At 38.5% G+C, this 14,597-nt stretch overlaps 1 protein-coding gene across 1 annotated transcript in view; it reads right to left on the bottom strand.

The window, feature by feature from the left end:
- The window catches only part of pacrg (PARK2 co-regulated), a 188,411-nt gene that overhangs the window by 68,556 nt on the left and 105,258 nt on the right, over positions 1–14,597 (bottom strand). The window contains exons 3-4 of the mRNA XM_056477502.1: positions 11,991–12,162; positions 7,654–7,803 (exon numbers count right to left, since the gene is read on the bottom strand). Of these exons, the coding sequence (XP_056333477.1) occupies positions 7,654–7,803; positions 11,991–12,162 (322 nt within the window). The remainder of the gene's footprint in view (positions 1–7,653; positions 7,804–11,990; positions 12,163–14,597) is intronic.

The following is a 14,597-nucleotide window of genomic DNA, read 5'->3' on the forward strand; positions in this document are numbered from 1 at the left end:
GTGTTGTGATTTGCGAGATTTGCAATTCACAATTCACAGCCTCTGCTATTATGGTTGGAGCTGCTATATGGAGGAGTTTTTAGCCAAATCCAGCACTGAACTAAGAGAGATTCTGGAAGCTGTCCTTTGTCAAATGCTAGCTATATACATTAGCTATAGCTATATAATTCTCTGGAACATAATTAAAAGTAAACTGTAATCACTTTTCTCTTTGTGTCGTGTCCTTTGGAAGCCAAATACAGAAACAGAAGAAGCTCTGTGGTAATAGCAGTGTTTGGATGGCATTTTAGTTTTCTCTTCTATAACATTACAGCGCCTCTGGCCACACCCCTTGCTGCACAGGGTGAATGCACGTAATCTGAAGCGTTTGTGGAGGCTTTTATGCAATAAAAAGAAGATTGCAGCTCTACTGGGGTAAAGGTGTGATTCAATCTTTTTCTAATTGATGGTTAGTCGCAGTTGTCAGGTTTTTCCATTAAACACACTTGTGGGGTTAAGCAGATATAAGTTGATTTTGGTGATGTTGCTCACTGCAATAGCAGTACAACTTCTAAAATGCTTAACATATCTGATGACCTAAGACCTATTTACATGTATAAGACTATTTGTAAGTTTAGGCATGTATATATTAAGATTGTTTAGAGCTCTGTCATCTGTATGTTGCGTAGATACATAATATGTTGTTGTAGCAATGAGATGTTTGCTTTATGGTGCATCAAAGTAAAGGAATGTGTAATATCTTTAGCTGGGAGCACTATATCCAATGTGATGCCCAAAATTTGGGCAATATTATTGACTAATAATGTTTGTCTTCAACTGTTTATGTGTATGTGTATGTAAAAGCCAAAGTACATGCAAAAAACACACAATGAAGTTTACCACAGCCTCAAATGTGACCTTTGCTGTAACTATATTCTATGCATTAGCTTCACTGGAAAGTATCTTACCAAAAAATAAACAAGAAAAACATAAATTAAATTCACAGAGGCCAGAGACCAAAAAGTAGGTGAGGAGAGAGAGAAATAAAGCTAGAAATTCAAGCGCATAAGGTCAGGCGTGTGTATGCGAGTGATAGCCAGAAGTACTGTATGGAGAGACAGGTTAGTGAGAGAATGTTTTAGGGTATTCATGAGTCTGGGCTGTTATCAGTTGACCTTTAAATTGGAGCCACGGCTCGGCAGGAAACCCGAGGGGGCCCGTCTCAGATTTGACTGGCTCAGAGCCCCCAACCCACAGACGATAAAGACTAGAGCAGCCTGTGGGCAAATCCACACCATATGCTTCTATGCATATATATGTACAACAAAAGGTATATATTGAGTGGCTGTGTTAAAGTAGCATCATTAAGGGCTCTCAAGCATGTTGAGACAGGGCAGGGGGGCACAGATAGAGCTGTATGAATGAGGGTGGGCTTGGCAGAGCTGTTCTCTTCTCTCTGGGGGCAACGGTGACTGAGATGATGAATTCATCACAGCTGTAAGACTCCTGCAGGAGGCCAGATTGGCTCAAATCCCCCATGAGAGCACGACACTTGACACAATAAAAAAAGACAAGCCTTTAGAGAGTGGGCTATGAAACTTCTACAGTATTGCATTGCATTGTGTTTGTGTGCTATAGTGTTCTTATGAATATACTTTTTACAAGAGAAGAGAGTCTTGTATCTGCGGTGATAAACCAAACTTTATTAAGAAATCTCTCAGAAGCATGGACTGGCAGTAGATTTTGGAGCAGATGTTCTCTAGTGGCGGCTGGAAGGGCATCCGCAGCATAAAACATATGCCAGTGTTATTGGAAGTTCATTCCGCTGTGGCAACCCCTGATAAATCAGGGACTAAGCCAAAGGATAGTAAGAGAGTGAGTGTTCTCTAATGTACAAGTATACAATTACACACAAGCAAGTTGTTGTGGTGGAAACCAGGAACAAATAAAGCCCTATGACCACTAATGAATAGATTTTCAAAATGGCGTACAATGACTAAAATAAAATAAAATAAAATAAAATAACCATCCATAAAGAAGTAGAGTGGATATTAAATATAATAAGTAGATATTGAAGCAGATGTTCTCTAGTGGCGCCTGGAAAGGCATCCGCAGCATGAAATATATAAATATATGCCAGTGTAATTGAAAGTTCATTCCGCTGTGGTGACCCCTGATAAGTCAGGGACTAAAAAATTAAACAGGGGTGCTAATAGTTCAGGGGGGCTAAGAATTCTGACTTCAACTGTATATATATATATATATATATATATATATATATATATATATATATATAGAGAGAGAGAGAGAGAGAGAGAGAGAGAGAGAGAGAGAGAGAGAGAGAGAGAGAGAGAGAGAGAGAGAGAGAGAGAGAGAGAGCTTTCTTAACTGAAAAGAGTGGATCATTGTGTTACATGCCTTCCTATTAACCAATCTGGTTGAATATGTTTTTTGACTACCTCTAGAAGTGGTAAAAACTAGACAAGCTCAAAAATCCCATTTGAAGATCCTATTTACACCTGTTTTTGCGATTAGACTGATAAAAACACATCTTAATACCAGGTGTACATAGAGCCATCTATGTTGTCCATCAGAGTCAGTCTCGTAGCATAAAATACTTTTGACAATAAGATAATAAGACAAAAACTAGCTAGAGCTAGCGGGAGCTCTGCCATACACATGCTGTTCTATACAAGGGATCAAGATCACCACTAAGACTATACATCCCTTAACTTAACCTCTTTAAAATGACCGCCCCATAGACACAAGTAGTGTTTTATTTAAAAAAGGAGCATCTCAGAATTGCATCATTGTTTAAACTCCTTCAGCTGCCTCTGTTGCTATAAGGGGGGCGCGGGGTGTTAGTGCTTATCAGACTCTGCATTCCCAGCAGGAAGATTCATAGGACCAAAAGAGTGTATCACAGCAGGTCTGTAGCAGATTAATGTGGAAAGCAGACTAACAGCACAAAGATAATGCAGGCCAATAAAAAGACGCACACGCACGCAGAGCACAGGAGTGAAGCCGAGGCTAACAGCAGAACAGCTCGGGGTCGTTAAGCATCATTAGCAGGACATTTGTTCACACACATTTGTCAGGAAGCATCCCGCTAAGCTGGGAGTGTGTTCTCCTCAAAGAGTGTGCACTGGACAAAGGCAAGCAAGCAGGAAATGAAGTTTGTGTGTGTGTGTGTGTAATCTACTGCATGATGGAGCAGATCTGTCCCTCGTAAGAGACGTCACCGTGTTTGATTAACAACAGGACTCGATCCCAGCCGGAAAACAACACAAGCGTGTAAACTACATCTGTGATTTGCATGCATTTACAGTTCCAGCGTATTCAGTAGTTTCAAGCACAGCAGCACACAAACACACACACAAGTGAAAATGCTGAAAGGCTACTATTGTGAAAAAGTGTGTCTGGAGCTCAAGTGACCATAAAAGCAATAAAAAGTGAAAATAACATGGCAAGACATCAGTACTACATATTGATTGAAGCACGAGGGGTTAAACTTGCTGACTTGTGCTGTTTAATGATTTAAACAGGCTGAAATAACATTGGGAAAAGCACACACATAGTTCATTTATGAGTTCTCCAGAGTCAAGGAGCTTGGCCTAGAACAAATTTACCACAAATTTTATTTTTAAAGGAATAAGCAAACCCAGAAAATTGTACGGTTTGTGTAGCTCAGAATACCAAAATCATGGGGTTGATTCCATAAACTGATAATGTATACTTTAAATTTACTATAAACCGCAGTACAAATTAGACCCCAACTGAAATTTCTTCCATAACTTATTCATTCCTCCTGTCAAGTTTATTTTTCCATGGCACATTGTCCATATTTCCATAACTGATCAAGATAGATAGTAATTTATATTGAAAACATAAGGCGATAAAAATTATGTCACTTATAGTAACAGTCTGTACAGAAATCTATAATTTATCATATTATATTTATATTATTATAGGGCAGCAAGGTGGCTCAGTGGCTAGCACTGTCACCTCACAGCAAGAAGGTTGCTGATTCAAGTCCCGTCTGGGCATTTGGACCCTTAACAAGTGGGAGGCACATATGCAGACTGTTGTAATTCCTACAATGTTCACCTGATTTGGATGTAAATACCCTCAAATTAAAGCTGAACGTCTGCAGTTAAAGCACATCTTGTTAGTTTCATTTCAAATCCATTATGTTGGTGTATAGAGCCAAAAACTGTTAGAATTATGTCGATGTCCAAATATTTATGGACCTAACTGTAGGTAAACCACACTGTGATCAGCCGCTCCCAGTGAAGAACTGATGAAGTATAGGCATTTTTAACAGTTCCATAGCACATATCCAAAGTCTTTTTCTTCCTTGAAGGGCAGTCAAAATATTGATAATATGTACACAAGCACTACTTAACATCACAGTTGTTAAAATCACCCATAATAAATGTGGGGAGGTTGGGCGAAATTGTTTCAAGTCTCTGAGATAGATTGCAGATGAATTAATTAAAAATTAGGAGGAAAGGGGAAAAAACACTTACTGCCCTCAAACTTTTGAGCGTTTTCTAAAACATATAACAACGCTGAAATCACTTGTAATTGGAAAACATACAAATAAACTGGTTAAATTACACAGAAAAATATTTTTGCTTTTGTAATACTGCTTAATTGCTGTAATAGTGCTGGGCAAATGTGACCTTGTGAAAAAATTCCAGATTCACAAAGCACACTCTCGTAGACACACAACACCACAGTGCCAACAGCTGCATCCTGGGGAACAAAAGACCACTGTGTAGACACAATTTCCCTCTGGCCACACTGCCACAAGGCATTGGAACACACACACACACATTCTCACAAAGTACACAAAGCGGCCCGTGACACACTCTGTGAGAGTGATCCGGTTCAGCACGTCCGAGACATTCACAACCACCATCTCCCCCCAGAGGAATCCAGACAAGAAAAGCGTATCATTTTTAGCCCGACTTCAATTAACCGCAAGTCTCCAAACATCTCTCTCTCTCTCTCAAACTACTTCAGTACGCCACAGAACTAAAAGGTTTTTTTGCTTAAAATAGCATCTTCACATTTAGTCTGACGTCTAGTGTCTGACAGCCAAAGAAAACTGATGTTTGGATCTAACCAGTCCTGATCTGGGCTTGTAAACCAGGCATTAAACACTTAAGAGACTTTACCTAGCGCTAATTCACAGAGGAGATTAGCATGGAGCCTAGAGCTAATGAGAGGAGCTTTCTCTGTTCCTTCGGTGCTCCTTCTTTTGCTCAAACAAAACATTAGCAGATAATGTAACGGAATTAAGAAGACAAAAGATTCAGATTGGATATTGATCAGAGGAGTGAGGTGGCAGCATTTCGGCTGGTTAAGCCTGTGATGAGGTGATTGATCCACAATGCTTGTCCTCACGTCTCAAGCTGTCTGGCAGGACCATAGTCTGCCTGACAAAGGCAGTGAATAGAACCGTGAACCAGTCCGACATTGAGACACAATGAATGCAGAACACTCACTGCAAAACCGTGTTTCAAAGGATGACAGACAACGGATGACAAAAAGACAGAAATACAACTCCAAAATCAATGTAAATTTAGGCGTCAGATGATGCACGGTCTTGTATTGGCATGTAGAAAGTTGGTATAAGCACTCAGTAATGATGTAGAATGTTCAATATAAGTGTTCTGCAATGATGTTGAAGGTTCAATAAGACTGACTCAGAGCAGTGCCGATGCCTGCTGATCTGAGACCAGCTTTAAAGATCAGAGCTGAAGGCTTGGATTCTAAAAGACAAGCACTGATCTCCAGCAAGACAAGGGCTGCAGGGATCAATGTAAAATCAATGGTAATTGTCAGTGTTTTTCTATGCGGCCGGATCAGAGATACCAATTAAACCTAGCAGCAGAAAAACTAAAGAAAGTAGACATAAATATGTACTATATAGCACTGGGGCAATCATTTCACCATCGATATCACAATGTGGATCACAGGATCTGTTGAGTTTGCATTATTATTTTTTGATTGGATGTGTTTTCGAGGCCTGTGACTACACAAGGAATTAAAAAGCATTCAGACATTACAAACTGTACCAATTGTAACTTTAATTTTATTGAATTATTTTTATCTTTATTATTTAACTACTATACCTGATAGACAGACTCCTTAGACTCAAAAAACTTTTCAAAACAATAAAATTTAAAACATTAAAATTTCAATTGTATCTTTTTCTTTACTGTATTTATTTATAGATTTTATATTATATTTTATGCACAATCATCCCAAATCAATTTAAAATGAGTTACTCTTTTAAAATAGAGATCAAGTCAGAGATTCAAGTCATCTGGTGAAATAGTATTTATATCGCAATGTATATGGCAGAATAACAAAATATAGCAATGTTAGAGTTTTTTTTCAATATCGTGTAACCCTTTGTAACACTGACCACATTTACCAAAATGAAACAAAAACTGTACATCGTGGTGTCACAAGATGCAACCTAAAAAGGACAGAAATGCTTCTCCTTGCATTTTCAATTTACAAGCTATTCACAAATTAAAAATATATGGATTCTAAGCAGATTTTTTTAAGTTGTATTTTTAGGCTCGTTGTTTTTAAAATTTACATCATGAATCAGTACTAAATGTATTAATTTCAGTTTTTTTCCAGACTAAACATAGCAGGAGAGACAAATTATTGAATGAATGTTGGGAACATTTATTAATTTTGTATTTTTTTTGGAACCATGATACATATTTTTATTTGAAATATATAACTTTTGGAACCTTGGTGAATTAAAATTTGTTATTAAATCCCCACATGTTAGAGGTAATGTATTTCTGTATACGCAAAACTCCAAGGATATAAAGCATTAAAATATTTCCCATATTGAGACTCACACAGATAAGTAGCATATCTGTCAAAATCACCAGTGATCTAGCCCATACAGATCGCTGGAGAACTACAAATCTGCCATTAAATGAACTACAAATCCCATCATACCTGTACTCACACACCAGTTGCAGTTCACTCGCTAATTACACACACACAGCTGGCAACTCATCATGGACTGATTACCCAGACTTTATATTCACATCTCACACACACACTTTGCAAAGTCTTGTTATTTAGTTATCCTGTAGCATTATGAAGCGTTAATCCCGTCTAGTCTTTCAGTGTTTAGATCCTTGCCTTGTTATCCCATTCTTATTTCCTTGCCAGCTAGCCTGACCTTTTGCCTGACTTTGACTATAGATTACCTTTATGCTGGTTTTGCTCCTGCTTTGACCATTGCCTGTCTGACTACTCTTATTAATCAAGAACTGCACGTGGATCCTAAACACTGTTGTCAAGTGCCCTCATGGTTACAATATTCATGAATATTAAAAACTCTTAGTTAACATGTTACAATTACAATTTTTTAAATTGTATTACGTATACTAAAAGAGTTTATTATAATTATTATTAAGAACTTAAATATTGAATATAAAATCAATTTCTCAAAGTTACAGAAAGTATCAAAGTAAATTGCTATTTTATTAGTATTTATAAGTAATTTTTTTCCATTTTACTGTGCACAAACGCAGCTGATATAGCGAACACCACTTAGGTTTTAACACAGAGCCTTCAGAGACTTACTGCTTTAACAATGTGATCTTGAGACATGTATGAGCTGCTTACTGTTCATGTTCTTGAAGATGTTGAGGATGGGAAGAATCTGTCTGTAGTACGGGACCAGTGCTTCACCCACCATCTCTGCCGAAACAACCAGATGCTGCAGAACCTTCAGTGTGGTGCAGATGACCTGTCTGTTCCTCGTGTTCAGAGCATCTGCAGACAGATTGCACAGAAGGTAAAGAGAAGCTCCAGAAAACTTAACATTTTGGCAATGTCTGAAAAATGTTAGTTATGAACACTAATGAGATATTATTTTTGCACTTTCTCACTCTTAGTTTACATTTAAAACCTGAAAATGTTTCCTTCACACATTCTGCACGGATGGAGGAAGGTGTCAATTTTGTTTCTGAAGCTTTCATCTGAATCTTGCATGATTTCCTACAATCCTATGGTTCAGTGGTTAGTGGAAAGAATAACAGAGCGGCTGAAAGAAATAATTAAATTCATAAATATCCATTTTTCAATGTATGATTTGATTTCTCCTGAGAAGTAAGCTTTTATGGTAATTAAAAATATGTTTGGTTATCGGTTGAATGGCTTAATTGAATTTGTTCTAGACCATTAGACATAATGCTATGCTGTATCTGATGCCTGTCGGAAGAAGTTTTCAGGAGTTTCAGGGAGTTAAAGGGAGAGCTTATTTACACATTTTCACACCATTCAGGCTTTTTTCTGTGAAACATAAAAGAAGATACATTGAGTCAAAGGCCACCAAAGCGGTTAACAACATTCATAAAAACAACCTTTTGTGTTCAGCAGAAAAAAGACATTTTATTCTGAATGACAGCTGTGTGCCGTACTTTCCCAATCATTTCCATTTACTTGCCGCTCTCCTATATCTGTATCATACACTATGAAATTCTAATTACCAAACAAACACGCCAAACTGTTTTCCAGCAGTGTGACATTTGCACCGAAGGAGTGTTCAATAATTCATGGTGTGTGACGCGTCTGGAGGAGTGAAGATCTGTTTCTAAATCTCTCTAAATAAAGGCACCATTAATTCCACCCTCATATTAGGCTCTAAAAATGAACGAGCTCATATATACCTATTCCTTCTCTAAATACCACAGGAGCGCGACATTTAGACACCTCAAGTAATTGCGTTAGTTTAACTCCTGATACAAACATCTCTGCAGTCATTTCTGTGAGAGAGAGAAAAATGTTGATCCATCCATCCATCCACCCACCCAACCACCCATCTATCTATCTATCTATCTATCTATCTATCTATCTATCTATCTGTCTGTCTGTCTGTCTGTCTGTCTGTCTGTCTGTCTGTCTGTCTGTCTGTCTGTCTGTCTGTCTGTCTGTCTGTCTGTCTGTCTGTCTGTCTGTCTGTCTGTCTGTCTATCTATCTATCTATCTATCTATCTATCTATCTATTTGACCACCCAACCATCTTTCCAGACACCTAAACATCCATCCGTCCATCCATCTATCTATCCGTCCATCCATCTATCTATCCATCCGTCCGTCCGTCCATCCATCCATCCATCCATCCATCCATCCATCCATCCATCCATCCATCCATCCATCCATCCATCCATCCATTCATCCATCCATCCATCCATCCATCCATCCATCCATCTATCTATTCAACCATCCAACCATTTTTCCACACACCTATCTATCCCTACACCCACCCATCCATCCATCCATCCACCCATCTATCTATCTATCTATCTATCTATCTATCTATCTATCTATCTATCTATCTATCTATCTATCTATCTATCTATCTATCTATCTATCTATCTATCTATCTATCTATCTATCTATCTATCTATCTATCTATCTATCTATCTATCTATCTATCTATCTATCTATCTATCTATCTATCTATCTATCTATCCACCCACCCAATCATCTTTCCACATACTGTACTTAACCATCCATCCATCCATCTATTCACCTACCTACAAACTATTTTTTCAAACAGCAATCTAGCAGAATGAAGATGATTTATGTAATCATCCAACAGGAGTTCATTTATTCTTGATTGTGGGCTTTGATTGGGTCAGTGCAGAACATCACCCTTCTGATTTTCACTCTCTTCAGTGTGACCTCTGCTGTATGTGTAAGGTCAAGTTTTGATTTAGTTTTAAATAACTGTCTCCAGCAAGCTTATTGTGTTAGTGTGATGTGCTGTGCTAGGTTTATGCTAACATCGGGGTCAGCTGTGCTAACAGAACTGCCTAACTGAATTTATTCCTTTTGACACAGATTCAACATGGTGCTGGGAACATTTGTCAGTTTATGATCTACAGTGATATTACAGCATCACGGGATTGTTGCAAATTCTTTTGTTTCAAATTCGTTTTGGTGAGCCTGTGTGAAATGCAGTCAGTTTGTTATTTTTAGCTGACAGAAGTGCCAGTAATTCACTACAAGTAAAAATTTGACTTTCTGCAGTTGTAGCTCATCTGTTTTAAGGTTTGACATGGAGCATAAGCCGCTCTGTTTGCTGGTTCTGTTTGCTTAACTATTTCATTCTTTGCTGATCCAGTCCAGTGAGAACAGATATGTTTTCAATTTCCATGGCAATGCTGATAACAGAACTCTTTGGAATATAGTACAAATCTGTTAGTAGTGTAATGTTAACAGCAACATAGACTGGTCTTGGATTACTTTTTATCGCATATTTACTTTGTTAAATATTCTTCTGCTCTCCAATTTATGAGAACATGGCAGCCAGATACATTCTCTACCAGCACAGCTCAGCATGGCAGTCTAACTGTGCCTAGAACTGCAGGCAGAGAATAGTTTATTATCATGCCATGCCATACCAGGCTCTCATGGAAATACAGCTGAAACCATACCTAATTGTTCTAAGAACTGTTCAGCATAATAGTGGAAAAGCAACTATCGCATTAGTTCTAGCAGGTCTCTCAGCTGATCCATGTCTACCTGTAATATAACACAAATCACATAAGGTCCTTTCAGATCATTATTCAGCAGCTTATTTATCTTATCTAAGACAGGATAGCTAATCACCCACCTCCATGCCCAACTCTTCCTCTCATCCAGTCAAGACTTGACATTGGTTATTTTTACCCAGTGAGTCAGACCACTCAATTACTGTATGTTGTTCTATAAAATAGTCACTTAGAACATAAATGATATCTACTACATTAATCATTAATGTTGCTGCTGTTCTGTTCACCCTAGGGGGTTATTCACACTCTGCCTGCTCCTATCTATGTAAGTCTGCATGAATGGGCAGGGAGTGTTTGCCCAGAACAGAATCATATCTCCAACCCAAAATGTACGTTAGTTTTAAGTTATCTTTGACTTTAGGGATGCTCTTCTGCAGACTCAGACTTCAGTTGTAACAACTGTTTATTTGTATTACTGTTGTCTTTCTAGCAGCTCAACAGGCTATTCTCCACCTCCTTATAAAGTATTTTTACCAACAAAACTGACCCTCACTGGAATTGTTTGTTACTTATTTGGACCATTCTCTGTAAACCACAAAGATGTCTGTGTGAAAATTGCAGTTGATCTGCCGTTTCTGAAATACTCTGACCAGTCAGTCCAGGCCGACCTGGCACCAACAACCATGTCTTCTTGTTCAGAGTCACTTATATGCCATTTCCTCTCCATTTTGATGCTCAGCTTGAACTTCCTCTTGACCACATTTATATGCCTAAATGCACTGAGTTGCTGCCATGTGATTGGCTGATTAGATATTTGCATTATCAAGCAGTTGAACAGGTATACCTAATAAAGTGGCCTGTGAAAAGAACATTTTTGAATAAAAAGTCAAGAAAATTAACCAATAAAAAAAACAACAATGTAAATCAAAACTCACAATGTAAATAAAACCCACAGAATCACAAATGATTTAACATTCTAAATCACAAACTTTAAAGCTTTGTTATAAAATCATTTGATAGTGTTGAGGAATAAAAAAAGCTACACCTAAAGTTCAACAACCCCTGGCTAACAATAATGCATTGACACCCAATATTGCTCTCATAACACTGGATTCTCCTTCAGAGCGTTGAACCCTCACAGGCCTTTGGCCAAACTCCAGATAGGATATGCATTTTCAGCATTTCAAGGTTTGTTTTTCAATAAGCCAGATTTATGTAGTGTGACTGCTTTAAAGCTTTTGTGTGCCCCTTGGTAGCCTCCTTCTTTTTTGTGTGTTTAAATATACATTATTTATAAATTCTTTTTCAATGCTTCATACTTTCAAGTTGTTTAGGTACCTTCTAAAGATGAAATGCAAATCACTGAAGACAGACTGATGCCATTCTTGCGATTAAATTACTTTGGAGAGAAATTAATATTTGTGACCCAAGAGTGCCAAGTTTCCTCTTAATGCCACTCACTTTTGATAGGGATGATGAGCTGTGGAATAACAGGAAGGACTTTATTTCCGCCGTGCTCCAGCATGTCATGGATGCCCTGTCGAGCAAAGAACTCGTAAGGGTGAACCGTCTCGCACAGTCCATCAAAGAACAGGGGGAGGTAGTGATGGTAGTCCAGTTTTTCAATCTCCACCTGTTTAAAACACACACATGAGTGCAGGGTCAGAGTTATTCTAAATGTGTCCGTTCACAATGAAACGAATGAGGGGCTTCAAAGAAGCGAAGGCTAAAAGGTTTGTCTGTTTTTAAATAACCTCCCTTTGAGTCTGTCCTCAACAAATAGTTACAAGGTTCAATTCGCATAAAGGGCAGCCCTCGTTTTAGTGGCCCCAAGCATGCCAACATACATTCTGGAGGGGAGACTAGAAGGGACAGCTGTTCAGGGGCTTTATAACCCCCAAACATGGAACTTCCTGCTGGATCACACATTCACACCTGTTCTGCTCGGGTTTTGAGCATGGAAATAGACGTGAATAGACTAGGCCTGTTTCCTGCCCTTGAGTATTTGACATAGAGCCACATAAATATATTTATGTCAGTTGGTTTTATGAAACTGTGTTTACACAAACACTTTTTTAAAATAAATAACTATTTGTTTTTTAAGAGAGAAAAAAAAAACATTAACTGAATATTTTAAACTGCTTATATTTATGCATTTAGCAAACATTTCTTCTTTCTTTTTGGCTTAGTCCCTTTATTAATCTGGGGTTGCCACAGCAGAATGAACCGCCAACTTATCCAACACATGTTTTATGCAGTGGATGCCCTTCCAGCCACAACCCATCTCTGGGAAACATCCATACACACTCACTCACACTCACACACTACAGACAATTTAGCCTTCCCAATTCACCAGTATACCACATGTCTTTGACTGTGGGGGAAACCAGAGCACCCAGAGGAAACCTACACGAATGCATGGAGAACATGCAAACTCCACACAGAAACGCCAACTGACCCAGCCAAGGCTCAAACCAGCGACCTTCTTGCTGTGAGGCGACGGCACTACCTACTGCACCACTGCGTCGCCCATTTAGCAGACACTAAAGCTACTAACAAACGAGGAATGCAGCAATTTATCAATAAATACAACATAATACACAATGCCAGTTTTTTGTCAACATACAGATCAGAATGCAAACTTAAGAAGAGAAGAAATGTCAAAAAAAAATCTACAAGGGTGAAAGCTTTGGTGAAATAAGTGATTTATTTACATTTTTAGTCATTGTTGTGAAGGAACAACAGCAATGTGAGGTTTTACAGTAGTAAGTTGGTGTAGGGATAAACATTCATTCATTCATTCATTCTCCTTCAGCTTAGTCCCTTATTTATCAGGGATTGCCACAGTGGAATGAACCACCAACTATTGCGGCATATGTTTTACACAGCGGATGCTCTTCCAGCCGCATCCTAGTATTAGGAAACACCCATACACTCTCACATTCACACACATACTCGTACACTACGCCCAATTTTGTTTGATCAATCAGCTTATACTGCATGTCTGTGGGGGAATCCGGAGCTCCAAGAGGAAACCAAACAGAAATGCCATCTGGCCCAGCCGGGACTTGAACCAGCAACCTTTCTGCTGTGAAGCAAAAGTGCTAACCACTGAGCCACCGTGCCACCCCAGTTGTAAAACAAACAATTTAAAAACAAAGTTATAAAATAAAAAAAATTATAAATACATAAATAAAAGAAACAATATTATCCTGGATAATGATTTTAATATCGATATACAGTATGCTTATCTATTTTCAAAATTTACTCAATTGTTGTAAAAAATATATATTTAAATGCGTTTGTTATGGTATTCTATTTCTTGTAAGGTTACAGTGGGGTAGTTAAATAAGTGTATAAATATATGCGTGTGTGTTTTGTGTGTGTGCGTGTGTGCCTGTGTGTGTGTGTGTGTGTGTCATATGACCCTTCAACAACTGTTCTTTGTAGTGGTGGCGTCATTGATACCTAAAGCTGTGAGCTTGAAAGTGGCCAGATCTCATCAAACTCCTCCTCAGAGATGAAAGCACGCTCGCGCACACACTCGCGCACGCACACACTGAAAGCACTGATTGCTTAGAGCCAATTTACTGGCTAACCTTGACCTTTTCTGACTTGGTCAAGATCATCTTGGTGAGTCATACAGCAGAACTCAAGTACAAAAGCAAATATGTGCTGTGCGCCGGCGGAGAGATGATACTCACACACACACGCACACACACACGCACACACACATATACACATATACACCTACAAACACATACACACACATATGAAAAGCAAGTGGAGACACATGCAGCTAAGCACAGACAGATGTCTCCTATCAGCGGGGTGATGTCTGTAGAACACAGTCTCAGCCTTTAGCATTAATCACAGCACAGCACTGTGAGTGTTTGTGTGGGTGGATCGGGTTTTACATTATGAGAACTAAATGTCCCAACATGGATATTAAAACAACAGCATTGTGTGGAACACACACTAGTGGCTCCTATAAATAATAATGAAAGTTTAAGCCAAGACACTGCTGGCAAAAACAGTTTGGGTTTTTTGTAAATTGTTTTAGTGTCA

This window comes from Danio aesculapii, chromosome 17 (genome assembly GCF_903798145.1).
Source record: "Danio aesculapii chromosome 17, fDanAes4.1, whole genome shotgun sequence".
Classification (NCBI taxonomy): Eukaryota; Metazoa; Chordata; class Actinopteri; order Cypriniformes; family Danionidae; genus Danio; species Danio aesculapii.